This window comes from Vicugna pacos, chromosome 7, assembly GCF_048564905.1.
Source record: "Vicugna pacos chromosome 7, VicPac4, whole genome shotgun sequence".
NCBI lineage: Eukaryota > Metazoa > Chordata > Mammalia > Artiodactyla > Camelidae > Vicugna > Vicugna pacos.
The window spans coordinates 41,786,056-41,810,019 of record NC_132993.1 but is presented as its reverse complement, the minus strand read 5'-3'; the positions used below and the strand labels follow the sequence as shown (position 1 = coordinate 41,810,019).

The 23,964-nt window shown below is 41.4% G+C and overlaps 1 protein-coding gene across 9 annotated transcripts in view; it reads right to left on the bottom strand.

Annotated features, from left to right (window-relative positions):
• Positions 1-23,964, bottom strand: part of CPVL (carboxypeptidase vitellogenic like) — a 111,376-nt gene that overhangs the window by 33,034 nt on the left and 54,378 nt on the right. For all 9 annotated transcript variants that reach the window (XM_015237290.3, XM_072964755.1, XM_015237291.3 and 6 more), the window contains 4 exons: positions 19,803-19,925; positions 19,071-19,202; positions 14,294-14,392; positions 12,580-12,753 (listed from right to left, as the gene is read on the bottom strand). In XM_015237290.3, coding sequence (XP_015092776.2) covers positions 12,580-12,753; positions 14,294-14,392; positions 19,071-19,202; positions 19,803-19,925 — 528 coding nt within the window. The remainder of the gene's footprint in view (positions 1-12,579; positions 12,754-14,293; positions 14,393-19,070; positions 19,203-19,802; positions 19,926-23,964) is intronic.

Sequence of the window (23,964 nt, the reverse complement as noted above, 5' to 3'; positions counted from 1 at the left end):
TTTTATGACAACTCGGTAAACAGTGTAACTTTAGTTCGATCATAGATGATCTTAAAAACTCATTCCAGAGTTCAAGCATTTACAGGAGATGGCACAAGGTGATTAGGATTATGAGCATCCTTTCTTTTTTTTTTCTAAAGGAAAAGATGAGAAAAGCATTTTTATTATGTTCTTTACAAAGTGCTTTTATGTACATATGGCTTTACTCTCATACAGCTTCACAGGGTGAGGATGAGAAGTGTTACAAGGCCCGCCTCCACTTCTCTGTGAAGGAAACTGCAGCACAGTAAGGTGCCAGAATGCCTCCTAGATCCCAGGCTTCCAAACTTCTTCCTAGAACACCTTAAGAAAGGAGCTAAACTCCTGCAAACTGACAAGCATTTACTGATTTCCCACAGCTAAATGTTTACGGTTACTCAAAGCCTCGGGAAACAGAGAGCTGGTGGACTCTGAGATATAGTTCGCATCTCCAGTTCAGAAACAACATCGGTCTGTTTGTCCAGCTCGGGGGACATCTCTCAGTCATTTCTCACTTTGGTTCTGTGGACCAGGATGGGTGCAAGGACGTTATTCAGCTGGTGACAGACGCCTCACTTCTGCTGCAGGGAGTGGCCGGGATCAAGCAGCTGTGGGAGGGCAGCAGTTCCTGGAGAATGGAGCGCTCTCAGCCCTCGCCCCACCCCGCAGCCCCTGCACAGTAAGGCGTACTGACACTTACAAGGTTCAGTCAGTTGTGTTCTTTAAAGGCTCTCGTAATGCTGTCTAGTGATGGTCTGCCAGTTTGGCTTGCCCAGGTCCATTTGCCCTTCCCCTGGTAACTGTATTTCTACTCCCTCAACGGATACAGCCCCAGCTAGTGGAGGATGTCAATCAGTGTCCTTCCTCCTCTGTGTAAAGGATGAGTATGTGACCTAAGCTACGGCACTCAAACACTCTTTCTCTGGAATTTCAATTGTGGACAGAGTGACACAGCGTTCCCCATGACTCTGCTCATTAGTTTTACTACCTAAATCCCCGGAGTCTCCCTGGCCCCTATCTTTCCTCACTCCAGTTCTTCGGTTTGTTCATGAATTCTGGGACCTATCACGTCTTCTGATCGGTTCCTTTCATGCTTTAAGTAATCATAGTTGCTTCTGTTGCCAAAAGCATGAAATCCAGACTCACACACCATCAGACCAGTACATCACATGCCTCAGCAGGCAGTAATTGGGAATCCCTGTGCACATGGCTTAACTTCCATGGGCTTTGGTTCCCTTTTCTGGACATGCAGTTGCAAGACTTACATCCCACTGTAGCGAGAATTAATGAGAAAACGTGAACAGGGTTCTAAGCACAGTGCCAGACACAAATTAGAGAAGTTAGGTGAGTGTCAGTCCTCCTCCTTTTCAGGTAGGTTGATAATTTGATAATGACTTGGAAGAATGACTCAACAAAGCACTTCTTCAAAAATAAACCTTCAGAATATGCAGATGGTCTTTCTGTGTCAAACACTTGATTGCAATCTCGCTCTCTCCAGACAAAGGCTGACAGTAAGAAGAAATCCTGCCAGGGTAAATCTGAACTCTAGGTACTCAAATGCAGGAAATAACATGCCTTTTGTAACTAATTTTACACACATTGGGCACGGTGTCTCAGCAGCCTTTTTTTGGTAGTCAGAACCGTAAATCTAAAAATTCCTCCTTTAAAGGAACCTTCAGTTTTGAAGCATGGGATTCAAAGATCACAAAGAATTTCGCCCCATCCTTAAATGCTAGAAAAGTATGGTCAAGGGTATAGCTTTTAAAAGGACACTTTGGAGTAACAGTAGAGCCCTTTCACTCCTCCTGTGTTGCAGGAGCTGTGCTAAGCATTTTACATCCATGATTTCATAACACCCCCAGAAGGCAGGTATTATTTATCCCATTTTAGGAACAAGAGGGCAGAGGTGCAGGGAGGGGAGCCAACTGGTGACAGAAATCCAAGTTCAGATCTGCCTGAGTCCAAAGTGTGTGCTTCTAACCCTTCTTCCACACTGTCTCACTGCCTAAGTCACTACCCACCCCCCCGACCCCAAAGAACACACTGAAGATGTGGTTTATTCTCTATTTGCAATAACACATTCAAGGAGCAAACTTAAATTTAGGCATAACCCTTTGGAATGAAAGATACATGTTTACAGTTAAGAGCACAGGCTGGGTTTAAACCTAGCTCTGCATTTACTAGCAAGACTGTCTTGATTAAGTTACTCAGCCTGTCTAAAGCCCAGTTTTCTCATCTGTAAAATGGGTAGAAGAGAAACATATGGGAGAGAGGATCATTGGGAGAATTACATAACATAATGCACGTGAAACTCTGCATCTCAGGCACATAGTAAACATTTAATTAATGCTAGTGATCAGTATTATCACCACATTTGAATGGTTCAACATAGCTATTCAAATAACTCCACAATTTCCAAATGAGCTGTTATCTGAGGATTACAGCTGTGATTTAGGATGTAAGAGTTAGAATTCTCACACAACTGCACTAGGTCATCAACTTGACAAAACAAATGGCAGGGGCTTATAAAAGTAGCATGACACTTGCAGATCGGAGCCCTGAACTCCAGCCCTGGCTCAGCCTCCCAAGGTCTGTGCTACTGGATGACCTTAGGGACGTCGTCTGCTCACCCTGAGCCTTAATTTTGGCTCATATGATGAGGAATAGCCACATCCTAGAGTTCTTGGGAGGTCCAAATGGGGTATGGGATGTAAAAGGATCCTGTAACCTGATGGGCAGGGTTTTATTGATGGTTTTATTACTCTTTATTAAGAATAATCTGAAAAATAAATTTCTATAGTGGAGTGCAAAAGTTTTATATCGGCTGCGTAGGGCCTGCATTTAGCATGTAGGGTATATTCATCTAGTCCACATACTGCTGTGTTTGTAATTAGATGCCAGCATTTAAAGATAGGGAGACCTGACCACGCCAGGCCTGTATTTCCACTTGGCCACAAGGAGCTAGAGCTGTGCAGTGATTGTCCCCCTAAGACACAGCCCTTCCTGAGTGTTCTTCCCCGTGCCCCCCCACCCCCCGCTGGCCAGGAGGTGCAAGGGCAGTTGTCATTTATTCAGTGCTTATGCTATTGTTCTTCTTAGCAGGGAAACATCTTTCTCTGTATCCGTGTCTTTGTCATGGGTACAAAAGGAAGATCAATAGGTCTCAATCCAACTCTACTCATTTATTTCACTTCCTTCCTGGATCCACAGGAAGGTAAGTTTCACTTCCATCTGAAATGCAAGGGAGGTGGCTTTTTGTCCAAGTTGGAGAAAAGAGAGCGTGCTCACTTACATGTGGAATGTGTTTTGTTTGTTTAACCTGCTCATATAAAATTTCTATTTACTCAACAGCAAATATTTATGGAGAAACTAAGGACTGGGCATCAAGAGAACAGATATAACAACACGTAACTTCTACCCTCCTAGTGCTACAGATTTTGTTTTTAACTTTCCAAAACAGTGAATAATCAGAGGCAAGTTTACTCGTTCATTCTCTAAGTTTTCCTTCAAAAGAGGGGTTAAAAAAGTCAGTTTCACTTAAATCTTTCTAAACTCTAGTCATTTTAACATTTCATTTTCACCTTCTGGATGCATATAAATCAGCAGTTTTTTCATGGATTTAACTCTCTCAGCAAGAAAACGTCCCCCTAGGGAAGACCTAGTCAACAGAATCAGATGATGATTAACCCTTATTTTACACAGCGGCTGCTTCTGTAGAATAAATATTTCCCAGGCACATATAAAGCAACCAACCGTGTCAGCTACAGACACCTGTAGGCCGGTTTACCTCAGACTCAACTAAGAAGATCTCACACCCTCTGAACTCAGATTTTGACTTCAAGTTAGGGGGTGCCTGCCACATGCTACTCAAAAGGGAAAAAAAAAAAAAGACGTTTGTGCTTTTAATGGTGACTGTACAATTGAACACTTGAAAGAAGGGATTTGGGGCAGAAATGTATATGTGTCCATTTTGTTATATTTTCATTGTCGCCTGTATAAAAGCACAAGACTGAAAATAAGTCACATGATCTAAACTTTAACTTTTTAAAAAAATCCAAACCGAAACGACATGTGCTGCTGACAGAGAACGCAAAGCCTTTCTCTTTATTTCCCTGATTACTCTCCTACTTATTTGGAAAATTACAGAAACGCAGCAGAAGGAGGCTCTGGTCTCTCCGTACAACAGGAAAGCAAACTGAGCTTTTGTGAGAAGTCTGGATTTTTGTTGTTGCATTTTTAGACGAAAGATTTATGCTTATATTTTGGCCCATTTACAATCCATCATAATACTTTGCAGACAAAGTTATGCTCTTTTCCCAATGATCTAGTGACCTTAATCTCTAACATTTTGTGGTTTCCTGTTTGGGGAAATGATTGAACAGCAGCCTAAGCTATTCCAGGCTGCACAGCGTTCCCAGTTGGCCGCTATCTGTCTTCGTTTTGAATGTTCTCCTGTTCACTAATCAAAAAAAAAATTCTTTTTTTTTTTTGTAAAAAGAAGGTTTCCCTACAGATGCTAAATCAATGAAACTCCTACAAAGCAGCCTTCCACACTTCCTTTCCTGGCCGCCTTACTTATCATTCTTCTGTTACAAACTCCAACACAGCCAGGAGTTCTCTCTGCCTGAAGCAATTAGCATGACCCACCAGCGCCTTTCTCCTGAACAGAAGAGAATTAATTTCACTAATATCCAGCTCAACCCAGGGCAATTCCCAAGGGTTTCTCAAAAGCTCAGCTGCAAAAGAAAAACAATTTCAGTGGTGGAGTGTAACATATAGCAATGTCCCCACTGGAGGCCGGGTTGTTATCCTTTCAGGGACAATCAGCGCCTGGGCCTCGCTGCCCATCGTTTGCACTTTGGCCCTACTTCTTCCCGGTGACATCGCAGGGACACAAGGCTGTAATACTCAGGAAGCCTGAGTCCCCGGGGCTGCCTGGAGGAGACTGGGGCAGAAAAATAATGCAACCATTGAGTGAAACAGTAGTCACTTCTGCAACCAAGTTGTTCTTCAAATGAGACATATTTTGATCCCACGTTTAAGGAAAAGGGAAGACAAAGAAAGAGAGTGATGAATTTAGAAATAAACACCTCCATGTGCCTGTCATTCCCCTACCAGCTGGTTTTGCCAAGGCGAGTAAAGGAAAATGAGAGTGTGGCACGGAGTCTGAATGAGTATCCAGCGATTACACAAATAATGTTTTTCGGCCAAAGAAAATTATTCCTGCTTTCTTGCAACTTAACTCTAAATAATTTGGTTGCTTTTAGAATGGAACAAGCAGCAAAGCCAACTTGAAAAGGATCCAGCAAGCCGTCACTCCAACCCAAGGATCTTTGAAAACATTTTAACTATACAGAGCAGCACACTTAAAATGACTTTTAATAATGACCCAGAGTAACATTTTTTCTCTCATTTGGATAAAGAGTCCTGGGGCCCAACCTAGGGGGTCCTTTGATTCTTGTTTCAGGGTCTTGTTCTCCTAGCCCTTTTCTGATCTCCTCACCTCTGACCATCACCTCTCACCTACTGACCATCGCTGATAACTGGATTTGACAAACTGAAACTGCTGCAGGAGCAGGCCTGCCCGCTGCCCCAGACAAGCTCCCCCAGAGAGCAGTGTCCTCCCAGGTTGTCAGAATGTCAGCTTCAAGGTCACACCAAGGGTTCTCTCCGAAGACTGCCACATGCTTGCCAATGTTCCCACCCTACTAAAAGGTGGGTCAAGGAACCAATTTGTCTTTCCACATTATTAAATGTACTTAATTAACAAGTAGACATTTGTATACAACCTGACCAGTAAGAAACAGCCCCAGAAAGCAAACAAGAAATGCTGCAGTTTGTAACAGTGAAGTCCTATATGGGAACTGACTCACACTGATCACCTCAGCAGCTGCTAGCCACCCGTGGCTAGTGAGCACTTGAGATGTGGCTGGCCCAACCTGAGATGTGCTCTAAGTCTAAGATATACACTGAACTGTGAAGACCTAGTACAAAGAAAAGAATGTATAATATCTGAATACTTTCTTAATATTGATTGCATGTTGGAAAACATTTTGTATACACTGGGTTAAAGGAATTATGTTATTAAAGTTAATTTCTCCTGTTTCTTTTTATATGTTTAATGTGCCTTCTAGAAAATTTAAAATTACCCAAGTGGCTTGCATTACATTTCTACTGGACAGCAGCCATATACCTTAAAAGACGAACAAGGAAAGGTGTCAACAGCATGGCAAGTCTGAGTGAAATCAACATCTGTTGGGTATTCTCTTTTCCTTTTATTCACCAAAATGCTTAAAAATCAAAGAAGCCCAGAAGAAGCATGCCTCATTAAAAAAAAAAAATTAATGCTTCTCTTACACGTGGATTATAACCAAAACAGGTAAAATGAGTTCCCAAGGAACTCTGCAGTATAACTGATTTTCAGATGTGCACTATTTTTATTCGCCAGCAAAGTGATGATGGTTTATCGACAGGATGGTTACATAAAAGAAATGTCCCAGGATTAGCTTTCTTCTCTTCGGTTATGCTTCCCTAAGAGCTACTTCCTCCTCCCAGAAGTTTTTCATTTGAATGGTGCTGGTTTTCTCTTTCTGGTCTTCAAAGGGTTGGGAAGAAAAGTGACCACGTTAGCTTACAATCAACAAAGCTGGACTTTTCCCATCATGGTTTGCTGGAAGCTCAGAGTCCAATTTAGCCCCTGAAGAATCGGGCCCACTTTGAGTGTTAACTTTTTCTTGGTATGCTAGACATTTACCAAGTCTAGTTTCCTGGCACTATTAGCATTGCCATTTTGCCATCAGAAGCTGTTATTAAGGAAAATGCCACAAGCAATTAGAATGACGGCTAAAAGGAGTTAGATTTACTCGAAATATTTACCTTTCAAACTTTTAAGTCATATCCATTAACCAGGAATTGCCCATTTTCAAACGAAGATCTTTTGATAGCCTGGGATACGTAAATAAAAGTCTAACGACCTGGGTGTTAAGATTTCAGTCTGGTAGTGAGGCTGAGAAACATTAAGATCCTGAATTCTGAAGATGCAATTAGTTGAAATGTAATGAGCTGCAGAATGATAAGTGACAGGGAAATGTAACTTTATATTTACAATTTCCTGACTAGATGAACCTTTAAACACAGCAAACTAAGCCCTACCCAAAGGCAATTTAACCTTTAAAAGCAAAAGCATGTGGAGGTATGGGCCTTTGGAGATGGTACCTCTTAAAACTGCCTTCCAGACAACTTAGCAACAAAGGCAACCTCAAATCCAAGGGCAAGGTTTTGCTTTGGATCCACATGGCCTCTATGTATAGAGCTGCAGCTCCTGTTTTTTCAAATGATGGTTTCCACACAGGAAATACACTCTTGCCTTCCTCTCCCCCGCCCCACACACATTCTCTCTCTCAGGTACACTGATTCTTTGAAAATACAGCCCATATATTTTAGGAAGGCAAGAACTTTAACCAGACAGAGAAAAGGTGGTTAACAAATAATCAGAATCTTGAGCAAAAATCTGCATAAGAACAATGTAACTTCTTTATCAGACAGGACAAAGGACCAGGGGACTTCTACAAAAAGCAAGCGATTTAAAAACCCGTAGCTTTTACGGGGATATGACCTGCATTTCCTAGATTCTAGAGATGCCCTATCCATCCCCTTCTGCATTTTATTATTATTTTTTAAATCAGGATACATCCTACAATCAATGTATGAATGTATTTGTGTTTTTTTAAAATGCTGCTTAAAAGAGGAAGGAACATAATATGCATAGTATAAGCAATGGCAATTAGAGTAGCGAATTATTTGCACTTACTAAAATTGAATATAAGTTTATTATAAAGACAGCTTATGGTACAAATGAACAGACCGTCTGTCTTTCTGTCATTCTGTCCTTTTCCCTCCTTTCCTTCCATCACTCCTTCCTTCCTAGTTTATGGCCCACAACTATGTCCTAGTTGCTGTACTGGGTAACTAAACCAGAACTTTCGTGGAGTGGGCCATGATTATTTTTCTAAAGCTTCGCAGGTGCTTCTAATGCATAGGGAGCAAAGTGGACCACAGCTGAAGGGGAGGGCAGTTTCTGAACGGTAGGAAAAGAGTATAGGAAATAAAATGTACTAAGAACATCTACTCTCTGTCAAGACTGTTATCACTTCCTTTGTTCCCAAGACCATTCTTCTTTCATAATTAAGGTTTGCTGAGTGCCTGCTGGGTGCCAGGCACTGTGCTGGGTCCTGGAGAGGGTGGTGAACAATAAGGTAAGATGGCTGCCCTCTCAATGCTTATTGCCTATGAGAGAGAATTTCACAGATTAGGAGGTAAAAGGGAAAACTTAAATTCCAGGCAACTTGGCTTCAGATACTAAACATACTTGAACACCACCATCAGGGACCTGTAACATGATTTGCAAGTAAATTTGCTGCCCACCCATGGGCATATAGAGCCAGGTAGAAAAAGATCATTTTGATCACCTGCTATTTTGGATTATGTAATCAGTGTCTACCAGTGAAGAAAACTAATGGAATTCTCTGTGAGAGCAGATCGGTGTCCTTGTCTCCACCACAATGCCTCATAATTCTCCAAAGTGTGCTGAGGGCCTTTAAAGACATGGCCATACTAAGTAGTCCACATGCTCACAATATGGTCAGTTAAATCTCTGCAAAGTACTAATCACAATCTACCTTCTTCAAAATTTTATTGTATATATCATATATATGCAAAGAATATATTATAATATATATGTGGCTTCTAAGTAGTCAGATATAATTCTTATCTTTGCTTCTTTATAAGTAAGGTTTTTTTTTCTCCTCTGCCTTCTTTCAAAATTTTTTTCTTTATCTTTGATTTTCTACAGTTTTTATATGATATGCCTAGTTTTTTGGCAGTTATCCTACTTGGTATTCTCTCAGCGCCTTAGATCTGTGGTTTGGTGTCTGACATTAACTTGGGGAAATTCTCAATCATTATTTCTTCAAATTTTGTTTCTATTCCTTTCTCTCTCTTCTTTCTGGCATTCCCATTATGCATATGCTATACCTTTATAGTTGTTGCACAGTTTTTGGATATTCTCGTATTGTTAGCCTTTGTTTTCTTTGCTTTTCAGTTTTGGAAATTTCTATTGCCATATCCTTAAGATAAGCAATTCTTTCTTCAAGCTATATAGTTTGCTAATGAACACATCAAATCCATCAAAGGCATTCTTCATTTCTGTTACAGTGTTTTAATTTCTAGCATTTCCTTTTCATTCCTTCTTAGAATCCCCATATCTTTGCTTACATTAACCATCTGCTATTGCATGCTGTCTACTTTCTTCATTAAAGCCCTTAGGATACTAATTATAGTTTTCAGAAATTCCTGGTCTGATAATTCCAACACTCCTGTCATATCTGACTCTGGTTCTAATGCTTGTTCAGTCTTTTTCAAGGGTGTTTTTTGCCTTTTAGTATGCCTGGTAATTTTTTGTTGAAAGATGGACATGATGTACCAGATAAAGGGAATTATGGTAACTAAGCCACCTGTAACCTGACGGTAAGGTGCTGGGGCTGGGGGAAGCGCACTGTAGTCCCGTGATTAGGTCTCAGTCTTTCAGGAGCCTCTGCCCCTGGACTGAACTTCACACAGTGCTTTGCAGTTGCTCCTCCTTCACCTCTTAGGTGGGACATCATATCTAAAGGTGGCCAGACTTGGGTATTTCCTTTCCCCCACGTGGAAGGCTAGAGCTGAAGTTGACCACTTCCCTTCCCACAGGTAGGTTAGGCTCTGATAAAATCTCAATGGGCTAGGCTCTGGTAAAGTAGTTTCCTGAGGGCAGGTCTTGTTACGAAAAACAGAATGCTCTGGTCTACTTCAAAATGGTTATTTTTACTTCTTCCTGCCAGAAGCAGAGGGGAGTTTTCTCCAATAGTCACTGTGAGGACACTGTAGAATTCCTGAAGCTAAAACTCACAAAAGTGTGCCCCATCCCATGACTGGACTCCCCTGGGGTTTTTAACTCTCAGGTTTATCCACACTGAGCATCCAATAATTCAGGAATTACAGTTCAGGTTTTCCTATCCTGGCACTAGTTCCTGTGGAGATTTCTGCTTATGGGTTTCTGCTTAGAAAAATTGTGATTCTCTGTGTCCAACTGCCTGTCTCTCCAATTTGTGAGGAAGTGGTTTGCCCTGTGACTTCAATTCTGTCACTGATCCAAGAGGAGCTGTTGATTTTTCAGTTTGTTCAGCGTTTTACTTGTTGTTAGGACAGAATGGTAGCTTCTAACTCCTTATATATGGGACTAGAACCCAGAAGTCTGTCAAATCTTTTTATTTTTGTGTTTCCCACAGTTTTTTTTGTATAACTTTTGTAGATAGCAGGTGCTTAAAGACCTCTACTAAAAGGTGATGAACATCATCGGTAATAGCTTATATTTTCAAACACTTTCTAACCACCAGTCACTGCTGTAAGTGTTTTACATACATAATCTATTTAACCCTCACAAGAGGTTTAAATATAAGTATTATTATTATTCATCCTAGTTTATAGATGAGGAAGCTGAAGCACAGAGTGTTTAAATATTCTCCCCCTAAAGAACACAGCCAGTGAATGGTGGAACCAGAATTCAAACTCAAAATGTCTAGCTGGAGAGTCCATGCTTATAGCCACCGTGTGCTATAAGTAACTCCTAGGAATACTGATGATTTTGTGATCTAATTTGATCATGAAGAATTCTAACATCCAACAAGCTATTTCTCATTCTAGTTATTTTGAAGATTGCTAATATGATATTTCAATTTACCACCAAACATCTGAAATTACTGAAAGAATGACTTTGAGTACACGTCTCCTGTAGGTCATTACAAGAAAGGGATTCTGCTGTCATGCAATCTATACAGAAACTGATGTACTACAAGAGTTCTGTTGGTTCCCAGAAACTAACGAAGGTCTTCTTCAGCCCGTCAGAGATACTCCACATCAGCTAAAATGAATCGAGTACTGGAAAAAGACTTTCACGTTTTTATGAGTAGAAACATGTGCACTGTTTTGTACGACAAATTAGTACTGAGTATTACATAAATACAACCATGAGGGTACTAATGTTTTAAGCCAGACTAGGTTGTCCTGATTCCACTGCATACACACTGAGGTTCACCACCATTAACAGACAAGCCAAGGATAATTCCTGCTCTGTGGGCCATGCCAGCTGGAGCCTTGAATATGCAGCCTGTTTAAGAACAGCCACTTTTTGCTCTGTACTCAGACTGACTGCATACTTTATTCTCTTTCTCTATGGAAATATGGTTTATCTGCACCACTAATCTATTCTCTTTTTCTTATAACTGATTCATAGTTTGACAGTTTAGGACATAGTCTGATTTCACTGGAATTCACATTGGCAGGTTTCGGCGATATGGGAAACAGAGACAGAGATATTTAAATATCCAAAAGCAAGATCATCTTTAAGGAGTGTATTCTCCTTTATCAAGCAATTGGACACTGTTTGACGATTAGCCAGTAATAGGAGAGTTTACATCCTCAGGTGAGCTGTATGTCCCATGCTCTCCTCACTTGGCTGAGAAAAAAATGTGTATTCCTTATGTCAGAAAATGGCAGTGAAGAGCCAATTCAAATATGAGCAGCATCTTAGGAAAATTTTTTGACAGAGAGAAATAAAGTGTCTTGAAGAGCGATTGCCTTTTGTCTAATTCGTTAGTTGGTTACTGGATGCCCTGTTTTTTGTTCATCCCAAACACTCTTGCCGGGAAATTAAGAGAAACTGGATCATCTCGGCTGGGGGTCTTCTCTATCACTAGCACACTTATCCTGCCGAGGTGCCCCACAGACCACGCCTAAGACAAATGGTAAGAGTCCTGGAGGGTCGGAGGGGGAGGTGAGAAGAGTAGTCGTGAGAAAGAAATGCACAGGGTGACTCCCTCTGTCACCTGCTTCTTGGTGTCCTTCCCTCACGGTGAGAGTTCTAGGGTCCACAGCTCCTTTGCCTCCAGCAGCCAATCAGGCAGAGCATCTCAATCAGACAGCACAGTGCTTGGCTTCATGTGCCTCAAAACAGGCACACGAAGGATGTCTCATTCATCCCCGCCACCTGATACCCTTGCACAATGTCTGGCTTAAAGCAGACACTGAAAAGACTGTGGTTGAGCGATGTGAATGAATGCAATTATTAGGCAACATGCATTTTTGGAAGAACCAGTTGATTTCATTTATCCCTGACTTCACTGGGATTAATGTTACAGAGCAAACAATAAAGGAAATTGGCTTACACAAGGCCAGCCATCTTCTCGGCTCTGCTATCCTTCTTTCCTCAAGAAATGATGAGAGGTGGCATGTGCCAAAGAGAATTTCATTTCTAGGAACTATCAGGGGAAAGTGATTTAATTAGAAGGGGAAAAAAAAAACCCCTGTAATTCAAAGAAATCAAACCATGCAGGGCTGTTATTTACATTTGTAAGACATCATAAAAGTGAAAAACGGCAGGAGTCAGATTACAAATAAAAGAAGGTCACTTCTGCTTTGGGTAACCTGCAAAGTTCCTAAAATAGATCATAACTGAGGTAACTCTCTTACCTTGTAATTATTCATGATTTCAGTTAACCACGGTTTAACTGACTTTACTGTATCTTCTTGCAAGTACTTTTCAACTTTGGCTCCATCACTAAAAGTCTGGTTTCCGACATGGATGGCTTGTCTCACTTGTGGGAGGGACAAAAATTTCTCAAAGTAACTCTGGTCCTCAGGTTCCTGGCAGAAGAGTGCATCAGAAAGATATCAGGGAACAGGACCGGGGAAAGCTTCAAATTTCTCATAACATATACCACAATGAACAAGATGCGACATGATTATTAACTGGTCTCTACCCGCAACATTTTAACTCGAGAGTTTGGGGGAAATTTAAATTTCACTAAACAAATCTGGATGATCTGATACTCTCGGAGCCAATACCCGATTTGCAAATGCTGGACTTTCCTTTTTGTAACAATTAATCTTTTGCAACCTGTGACTCCAATTAAAAATCCCATTCAAGGCAAAGATAGGGAAAATGAAGAGATGATATTATCAAAATCAATTGGCTCCTTGTTGGAGGCTCTCGGGAAAGAAGGTAAGATGGACATAAGGGGACAGGAGGTGATGTGGTGTATGACAATCTAAGGATTTCTTTTCTGTTTCTGCTGTGTGTTAAAACCACACACGTCAAATAATTAGCTGACCATGATTTAAGGGGAAAAATATATCAAGTGTAAAAACAGATGATACTTTATGAAGGACATAAAAGAAAAATTATCCATGAGCCTTATTTTAAAAAAGACTGCACAAAAGTCTCTGAATATTCATTATGCTAAAAGAAAAAAAAGGAGTAAATGCTGTTTCAAAAAAGTTACAAAAGGATTAAAAAAAATCATTAAAGTTTGACATCAGCCATTCTGTGAATCACCAACAACTTCTGCTGTGAATACATTAGTTTGCAAGGAAAAATGTAATCACAGATTTTGTTTTTTTCTTGCCTAGCATATATTTCTCTCTTGGTGGACTCTAAATTCAAAACCATAGGGTTGGCAAATTTCACTGAAATTAGCTTTATATTTTATTTACAAAATAGTTCACACATAAGGCAGTTTTAAAAACAGAATGCACAGTCATATACACTAGGCACAGAGTATGCAAAGCCAAGTCCGCACTCTGGCTCCCTTTGTCTAATTTCATTAATTCCACACAAAAGACATCAACTCTGGCCCACTTTTACACAAGAAAATAGTTGAATACTTCGAGAAATATTCCAGAGGGCTTGAAGTGAGGGCCACAGTAAATGCATGAAACATCTTAAGTTAAAAGTAAGACAAAGCAAATATTTTCATAAAGGCTTTGGCAGTTTGGGTTCTCCAAGCTGTCTTAAGTACAGAACAAATAATGTAGGCATTTTCAAGAAACTCACTACAGGTTTGGAGCTCTGGGACCTGATACCCAGAACTGCAATCCTGGCCTCTATCCTTCACAAAAGAACATCTGTATAGCAAGCTCTACTAGGGGGAAATTGTGTTAATAAGAGATTTTTTTCTTGGAGTTATCTGGAATATCACATATTCTCAATGGTCAGATTATATAATGTACACGACACTGGTAGGGTAAAAAATCATACAGATTTGTAGACCAAATAATGCAGTAACAGTTTGGACATGCTTGTCTAGTGTAAAGTCAGCTATAATATTTTCCAAATCAGAGGAAGCTGGTTTTGCCAAAAGTTTTAAGCAAACACTATTATGGTTTTTTAAAATGTTGTCATTACCGTGCACTGTAAAAGGTTGTAGTAATTAGAACATCCTGTAACATTCTGGAAGTAAGAAGGCTCTGTTGTTAAGTCACCATCTAGCAGTTTATCCAGTAACTAGGTTGGGAGAGAGGGAAGAAAAAAACAAGGAAAACATTAGGGTGGGTTAAAATATAAAGGCATTTGTCATTTTATTTATTCAATAACTGTTTAGTTCCTGCAATGTTTCATTCAACAACCAATTACCAAACATCTCTGTGCTACAGACACTGTCCGAGGCATCGAGGAAACAGCAGTGAATAAGACAGACCAAAAGCACTCCCTCACAGACCTTGTATTCTAGAGGGGACAATAAACATGGATTAATAGATAAAATGCGCAGTACAGCAGAGAGTGGGAAGTGCTAAGGAAGAAACTAACCCGGAGAAGGGGAGTGGGAAGTGTCATGGGTGCGTGCGCGCAAGTGTGCACCGTGGGTGCAGGGGACACTGCAGAGAGGAGGAAACAGGGCTCACTTAGAAGGTGGCATTTGAGTCAAGACCTGTTGGAAAGGAGGAAGCAAGCCACGAAGAAACCTAGGGAAGGAATATTCCAGGCAGAGGAAACAGCAAGCCCAAAGGCCCCCACCGCGGGAGTGAGCTCTGTGGGGAGGGGTCACCATAACATGATCGTTGACCATTCACCCACGTATGAGCAGAGAGGGCGAGGATATGGAGATACATGCAGGTGCTTGGAATCAGTGGGAGTTATCTTTGGACTTCTGACATTAAAGACCTGGTCATCAGCTGAGGGTGAGAGCAGTCTGCAAGGTTGTGCGTTTTTCTCTGGTCATGCTGACCTGCGTGGAGGCAGGCATGGAGCAGTGCAGAGGCGCATTTAGCCTGGATTGTGGTTTGACCAAAGGAGTTGGAGGAATGTGAAAGGCGCATAGGTTAGGAATGCATGTGATGACTGACCTTGGGCTTAAACTGGGTAATTAGAGAAGCTAAGACTTGTGGGGGTAGGGGGATCACGGAGAGGTAGTGGGATCAATGGCCAGAAAGACAATCGTGTTGTAGGACAGCTATTCAAGTTGGCATATTTGGAGAAGTGAGCTGGGAGGATGGGAGGTGGCAGCTAGAGGAACATGTTTGAATCTGTTGAATCTGAGATTGTGGAGTGACTGTTGGTTTAGGGGGTTGGGGGGGATGAGCAGCTAAGGTAAAGAGAAGAAGATCGCTAAATGAGAGGAGACTAAGAAACTGAGGGGCCAAGCATTAAAGAGGATCATCAATATGGAGAGTTCATCACCAGAAATGATGGCAAGAATAACGCTGGAAAGTGACAATGAGGCAGGAGCCAAAATATTCAGAGAATGAGAAGGCGTAAGCCAGAGGTTGGAAGATAACTCCAAGAAGGAGGGGGGCGGGTATCATGTGAGGACATGAGATTCAAAGCTCAGTGCTTTAGGAGGGAGGAAACATGATCTGGAAGCAGCAATAAGGAGCATACTCTAACTATGAACCAAGTGGTATGAAGTAAGAAAGAGAGAACACAGTCTCCACTTAAGAGGGCTGTGGGGAGAAGCAGGTTTTGGGTAGAGCAAGATGATGAAAGGAATAGTCACAGATGAGGCTGGGAACATCAGGATCTTTGGGGATGAGGACACTGAGCTGTAAGGGGCTCTTGTAAAAGAATTTTAAGAAGTGGCCAGCACATTTTCAAAACCATCTACCAAGAACGAATTTGGGTTTCTTTTGAGCTAAGATGTTAGTGTCCTCATTTTACAGGTGAGGAAATGGAGGCACATAGAGGCCAAGTACCTTGCCAAGGACACTTCACTAATAATGTCAGAGGTGAGAATCAAATGCCGGCCATGACCCTCCAGCCTGCACGCTCAACCCCACACATACTAGCTCCCCAACAGTCAGACTGCAGTCCCTCCTAGTCTTTCATTTTTTTTCTTGCTATCCTTTTGAGTTTCATATAATGCTTCATTATTTTATTAGATCAGTTTTTTTTCAAATATGAAACAACTTAATTAGCCAAGTTACTACTGCCACAGGGTTAGGGACCAAGCATTAAAAAGATCTTTAATGTGGAAACTGGGGGTGGGGGGGGGAATGGAGGGTGGTAAGCATGCTCTAGCAATGCTGTGGTTGCTCAGGGCCACTGCATCTGGCTGTGCAGAACGTGCACTATACAGGGATGCCTGGCTGAGGCGTGAGAAGGGGCAGAACCAGAGAACCTGCTTGCCAGGCTGGATGACCTCGATTAGGGCTGTCTGGAGGAAACAGCCACCTTTTATCCACACACAATGGTGGCATCTACTTGCCAAACCCTAAACCCTAGTCCCACAGGACTATGGCAGCCCAGACGAGATGTCTTTTTCTAATTTGTCCACCCAGAGGGGACACTGTAAGCTGGCAGTGGTCTTGAATGCATGCAGCATTTTTAGAATTCATCATTAGAAATTATCTTCAACACCAATGGGAACATAAATTCAATCTTTAAGAATGGATTTGATTTTAGAAGGAGCCAAAAATCATTTACTGTCAAACAAAAAAGGTGGGTGGTCAAGACCAGGGGGATCCAGTTTTTGGTCTAAACTTGTTTCACCAAAAGAACTCTGATCCAGAACATTGTCATGGTAATGGAGACAGTACAGGACCAGAGATCAGCCACTGCATATCTCACGATACCTCTAAGGCGTCCCAGGATTTTTATAGAAGGCCTGAAAATGACCACAGGAGAAATACTGGGGTGGGAACTGGGGGGATAATTCTAGCTCGAGGCCTGCCACAATCTACGATGTGGCTTTTGGCAATGGATTGCACCCTTCTGGGGCTCAACATTCTTGTCAGTGAAATGTGGATGTGTGTGGACATGTGTCGGGTGGGAAGGCAATCTCTAAAGTTCCCTCCAGCTCTGAGTTACTGTTTTTTGATTAACTAAATCATTTTAAGGGATCAGAACATCAAAAAGCCTTCATTATTTAGGCTTGTGATTTTGACATTTGTACTCTCTTGGGTTTCAGGATTTCTTGGAGTCTTCTATTGCATAAGTTGAAACATATTTTACCTCTACATGCTTACTTTCCTAAGTATCATTTTATCTATTTCCCTTGAGAAAGCAACATTCTTTTAATTTCTCACTCAAGATTTGGACCGTTGGTCACAGAGACACTGCATACTTTCAAGGTTTTTTTTTTTTTTTTTTTTTTTTTTGGAGAAGGGATTTTTTTTCCCTCTATTTTCTGGTGCAACTGGTTTGGGAGAGACTCTATTTCCTCATGGGCCATCTTCTCATTATCTCTGAATACATAAAATACCTGAACTTTTCAACAGCTTCGTTAATCCTGTGGGTGCTGAGGCTGCTGGATCGCTCACAAACATCTTTCTGCTTTCTTTATTCCTCTGAGTCTACCAAATATTCTTGTTCTTGACATTGCTTAATCCCTGTATGTGTCTTCAAAAACACATCAAATGTCTCACTTCCAGATGGGTCTGACGTGATGCAACATTTCATATTAATTCTAAAAGTTTACTCCTATTTACCCTTTCTGCCTACCACAGCAGACAGCCTAAAGCCAGTCTTGAAAATATTGTGATTTCAAGTTGAACAATAACCCAACACGTCCCTGATAAGATCTTCTTCCCTTGCACTCACAACTGCACAAGAAATTCTGAATCTACACTCTGCTGCCACATCAGGTGTCCAGACACGGAAAGGGGAGCCTGTCGGCGTCCTGCAGGCTGGCTCGGGACTTTCGGAGAGCCCCACCACTCACGCAGCTTGATCCTATCAGGATTCATAGCAAGGGCAGTCACTGCCTTGGGGGATTTCAGGTGGGGCCCTGGCGTCCTATTTGTAAAATGGAGCCTAACTTTGTCACCCCACCCTTCTCCATAAGTTTGTATGTCTCCTGTTTTGATCTGAACCAGCTGACCTGCAGCAGCTAAAAGATTATTAACATCAGGCCTCAGCCTTAATAACAACAATGCTGTTAAGTGAACTGTGACAGGATGTGCTTCCAATAACAAGAAGATTAAAGTCCCCAAATTCACTCTCTGCCTCATTTACTAATGCAGCAAACATTACGGCTCTATGGCAAAGGTGGCAAAAACCCCCAAGGAAGATGGTTTACACATGATCTTTGTCTGCATTGGCCAAACAGACAAGCCCCTCCTGTATCCTAGTAGTTAGTATAGTCCTATGTTTTAAACAACCAAAAAAAAAGGGGGGGGAGGTGAAGGATATAACCATATTATTCTATCCTCAAATTCAGTGTTAGGAGAGCCATGTGACAATGTCTGCAAATACCAATCGTTCTTTGTAGAAGTTTCAAATGATCACCCTTTATCATCTTTGTTCCTGACACACAGGAACATGTGACATTTGTTACCCCGTGGCTACTTCTTCAGCTGGAGCCCCATGTGTGGATATCACCCTCCGAAGGGTCTGAGCACATGTGGAAGCACGTGGGTCCACCGCCTAGGCTGCCTCCTCTCATCTGATTCCCTTATGGTGGGGATGCCTTGAGGGCTACGCAGCATTTAGACATCAGAAACAGTTAATGAAAGACACAGTTAGATAAATACCCCGCGGTGATCTCAGGTTTAAAATATTGCCAAAGTAAATGCAAAGGAACCCAGACTGTTCTTTTCTTCATTCTGAGCCCACTCATCTCACCTCCTGATTGCAGACACACCACAGATACACCTTCTCTAACAACAAAAAGCCAGGCACCACAGAGCTTTGAGGACCTTCTCAGATGGTTCTCATTGCTCCAGGGCAGCGCGCGCCCCAGACTCACTTCAAAGGCTTCAGACCACTTCTCCTCCTGGATGTATTTCACGCACTCGTCACACTGCTCCTGGAAGTACTTTCTCTGCTTCTCATCCAACAAGCCAATTTGGAACAGGAACGCTGCATAGCCCCCTATGACCTGAGGAGAAAAGGGGCAAACACAAACGCCACAGGGAGAGAGAGGGACATGAGGGACGCCCAGCCCACCTGCTCGGCAAGATACCTTTTTGTAATTTGTCAATCTCATGCTGGAGTTAGTGGTGCAGGACAACACACACCCCCTACATACATAAAATATGCACACAGTGCACACATACACAACACACAACATGTACCACACACACACCCTACTCAAACATACACACCACACACACAATGCCCACATGACACACAAATACACCACACAAACACACATACACAAAACATACACACACACAAACCACACACCACACAAACACTCTTACAACACACATACACACAAGAGCACCAAACACATGCACACACAAACATACATACACATGCTTACACTTGCGCTCGCAGCCAACGTAGGCTGACATAGTAAGTTGACACGGTAAAACATTTGGTAAAAATTAGAAGATTTAAATGATTAGAAAGTCAACGGGGCCACAGTATTTCCCTTTATTAAGTTAGGTATCTAGGGTAAGAGGAGCCTCCATCTGATTAAAGGGGGTTTAATCTCCTGAAAGAACAAAATACAAAGGACAAAGGAGCCACCTACTGACTCGGGATCGAAATATGCATCTCCGAGAGCAATTCCTTTCAGGTTGATCTTCGTGGTCATCACAGGATTGAGCATGTGGATATAGTGGGCGATGGCTGGCACGTATTTCCCGGCATAAGACTGAGAAAGGGAGACGTTAAAATGACCCATCACAGATTGATGCTACCAAAATGAGGGGTTTCTGCTAAGTAAAATCACTATAAAACAAGCAGTATTTCCACGGACACATCCTGTATTTCTTAACTTCACATTGTTAATTCCACGATAGCAAAGAGTTCTGTACCTTCCTTCTTTGGTCATCCCTAATAGCACCAAGTGACATGCAAGTCACAGGTTAGGAGCACAAAAAATAATGAGTGAACATGTCATAAGTGAACACTCTAATTTCTTTCCAAAAGAAAATAACACGGACACCGCTGAATATAATTCTGCCACCCCTAGGGTTTTTCTTACCGGAAAGTTCCACTGCAAGCTTTATTTCAAAAGGAAAAAAATCTCAAGGACAGAATTAAGATTTCAAAAATCTGTATAATGATGTAAAATTCAAAATTAATGTATAAAAGGAAGATGAAAGGGAAAAATATTTACTGGCTACAAAAATGGTCACGTGAACTTATATCTGCTCCCAAGCTTTTCCAGTACAAGGTTCTTTTTCAATTTCAAAACGTTTTGCAGACACAAACATGATAATAATTCTGCTTTTAGATGATGCTGAAAAAGCTACTATTGGTTCAGCAATATTTAAAAATAGTTTTGTATACCTGCCATTAAAAAGTCACCTTCCTGCCATCTCCACTTGTATGTCTGACATGAAACTTCACACGTTCAAGGTGAAGCCCTCCGATCCCCAAGCCCTCCTTGCAGCCTCCCTTCCGCTAATGTTAACTCTGTTCTTCCAACTGCTTCGGCCGAAAATCGTGGTGCCGGTCTTTGCCTCTTTCACTCCCATCGCAGGAGAGTCCATCAGCGAACCTTATCCACTCTACCTCTTCTCTCAAAACACATCCAGAACCCAGTGTCTTCTCACACCCTGACTCCATCACCTTGCTCCAGGTCACCATCACTTCTCACCTGGATTCTTGCAGTAGTGCCCCCCACTGAGGAGTGGGGCTCTGCTTTTGCCCTTACCTTCATCCAGTCTAACTTCAAGACAGTGGTCTGTAAAATGAGATCATGCCACTCCTCTGCTCAAACCCTCTAATGACTTGCCATCTCCCTCAAAGCAAAAGCAAAGGGCTTTTTCTGAGGCATAAGGGCTGATGTGATCTGGCCTCATCACTAACATCGTCCCCACAATCCCCTTGCTCATTCATCTCCAACCCCTCTTGGACCAAATCATAATTGTGATGTCTATTGGTCCCCCTGCCAGTGCTGCTGCATTAGCTGTTCCTGACACTAGAACGGTCCCCGGATATTCATATGGTTAACTCTCTCATTTCTTTAAGTGAGAACTTCTGAAGGTGGCCCTCCCCAGCCACCCCATCTAAAATTTTCACATCCCTTTTATTTATTTATTTATTTTTAAAATTTTATTTATTTATTGGCAGGGGGAGGGAGTAATTAGGTCTATTTATGTATTTACTTTTAGAGGAGCTACTGGGGATTGAACTCAGGACCTCGTGCATGCTAAGCATGTCCTCTACCACTTGAGCTATATCCTCCCCCCACATCCCTTTTATTGATAGTTTATATTCCCCTTCTCTCCTTTTTCATCTTAATCTTTATCCGTCTCCCGAAAACGTTTACTTATTTATCTTGTGTATTGTTCCTCCCTTATCCACAGTAGATCCATGGACACAGGGATATCTGTCTGTTTTGTTTATGAGTGCACCTCCTGTGCCTGATGCTGTTTATTTGTTTGTGCTCAACAAACAGTTGTTAAATGAATGAGTCTTGAATTAACCTACACGCATTTGAAAAACAGCAGTGCATGTATTTTTAAAGACAGACTAGGTGCACCATGTGGCTGCACGTGAGTCTGCAAAACTTCTACAACACTTCCAAGGCTCTTCGGGGGCCTGTAGCTGAAAGACTGAGGATTTCGGAGAGCTGTCATTTATTCCATACCATAATCATTTGTTGGAGTTATCATTATTCCCATCTCAACATGAGGACAGTGGGGCTCAGAGAGGTTAAGTGGTAGAGTCAGAATTAACTCTGGTCTGACCTACCTCAAATCCTAAACCCCTTCCACGTTATGATAGAAGAATGTAATGCACATAATTTTTACAAGGTTACCTCACTGATGCAGCCTTCTGGTGTAACAATAATTATTTAGGCAAAGTACTGAATCAAAGTGACTTACCCACTCATACTCATGAGTACATTTTAGCTTCCATGCAGTCATATAAAGATGTGTTTACATGTCTGAAATTTGGTTTGTTGTATAACTCTGCTATATTCTCTTTTTAAGGACAGTAAGTGAACATTTATTAAATAAAATTTTTGTAAATTGACCCCCAAAAGCAAATTTTCTTTAGTAATCATTTCACTGGTAAAGATGTATCATACAGTCTTCACTCAACGATGGTTTATTGGGCAACTCTTCTGTCAAAGGCATCATGGTAGATGCTTGAATAGACACAAAGACAAATAAAGCATAAAACTTGTAAAACTCATAATTTCTTTTGAAAATACAGTATGGAAAACTTAACTCAAATGTGATAAGGCCAAGTTTACCACTTTGTGGCTTATTATTTCCACAATGTGTACATTACCCAACACATAGTAGATACATAAAAACATATCTGATAAATGAATGACCCATCTGACATTACTTATAAACATTTCTTCTCTATTGGAAATTAGTACAAATGCTAAAAATTGTACCTTCCAGTGATGTTATCATTCAAGTTGTCTTATTATAGGACCTGGCAATAATACATGTCTCTTGACTCGTTTTGAGGTGGAAGGCTATGTACTTTATAGGCAGTGATGACAAATTTAAGCTAACACAGCCACATTTTTATGGCACCTTTCCCCTTGCGACCCTCATATGTATCTGGGGTGTATTCAGGCAGGAAATTAAGAAGGAATATCCACTCAGTTTCTGAGCTTCTACTATGAACAGGTTATTTTGCCTATTTTAACTTGAACCAATGTGAAGTTAACATTATCTTCCTATACTTAAAATGATGAAAACAAAGGTCTATGCATTTCAATTATGTGCCCACATTGAATTCTATCCAGGCACGGCTGCCTCCACAACTCCCACTTCTCATATCACATCAAATTTCAGTCAACAGTTCTGGAACAGACTGTGGGTCTCTAGCCCCCCAAGCTGGGACCCACCCTTGCGTTTATCCACTACACACCTGCTTAGTGGATCATTTGCAAAAAATGAGCCAGTGAAATGGGTACTTCTATAACCACGTGCAAAACACATCCCTCAACTTTCAGTCCACATCTGCTAAGCTAACAATGATGACGTTTACCTCAGTTTTCGCTTTCTAAAAACTATCACACACCTTCTTGCCCTATGTCAGTGTGACAAATCCTTCACTGCTGTTGTCATTACTCATTCCCCTGGTTGAGTGACTCAGGCTATCACACAGCAGACAATTATAGGATTATTTTATGGAAAATAGACACTGAAACATTACAGTGAAATTTCAATTATTTTTCATTCTCCTTGTTGATACAGATTTCTTTTTTTTTTTTCTTCAAGATCAGGCTTGTTTATTCTTCCTGAACCATTTGTTTCTCAATTTAACGATTCTCTGACCACCGCAAGCATTTTAAAAGACAACCAGAAAATAACTCAAGAATGCTTTACTTTTTACCCAGTTTTCCCTTTTCTGGATATATTTTAAATAGACTAGAACCCCATTCTTCCTGGGAGGAAGGTAGGTGTCGTTGTCTGCTAGGTCAGAAATGGCTCCTTAGGACTTATCATTGTGACTCTGTAATTTGATGAACTCTTGCTTCTTTTGTTCTGAGTTCTGTCCGCAACAACGACTAAAGCAACAGCAACCACAACTATCAGCCCTGTGGTTTCTCTGATCTCTGGCTCGTGTTCACCAATGTGGGCAGCAGCTGGCCAATGAAGCTCCCTAAGTCTGTGAATTAACAGTAACCTTCCACCAGCGGGTCAGACCCTGGCCTCATAAAAGCTCGGAACAGCATCAAAGCAATTATAAAAGGGAAGAGGAAAAGCATG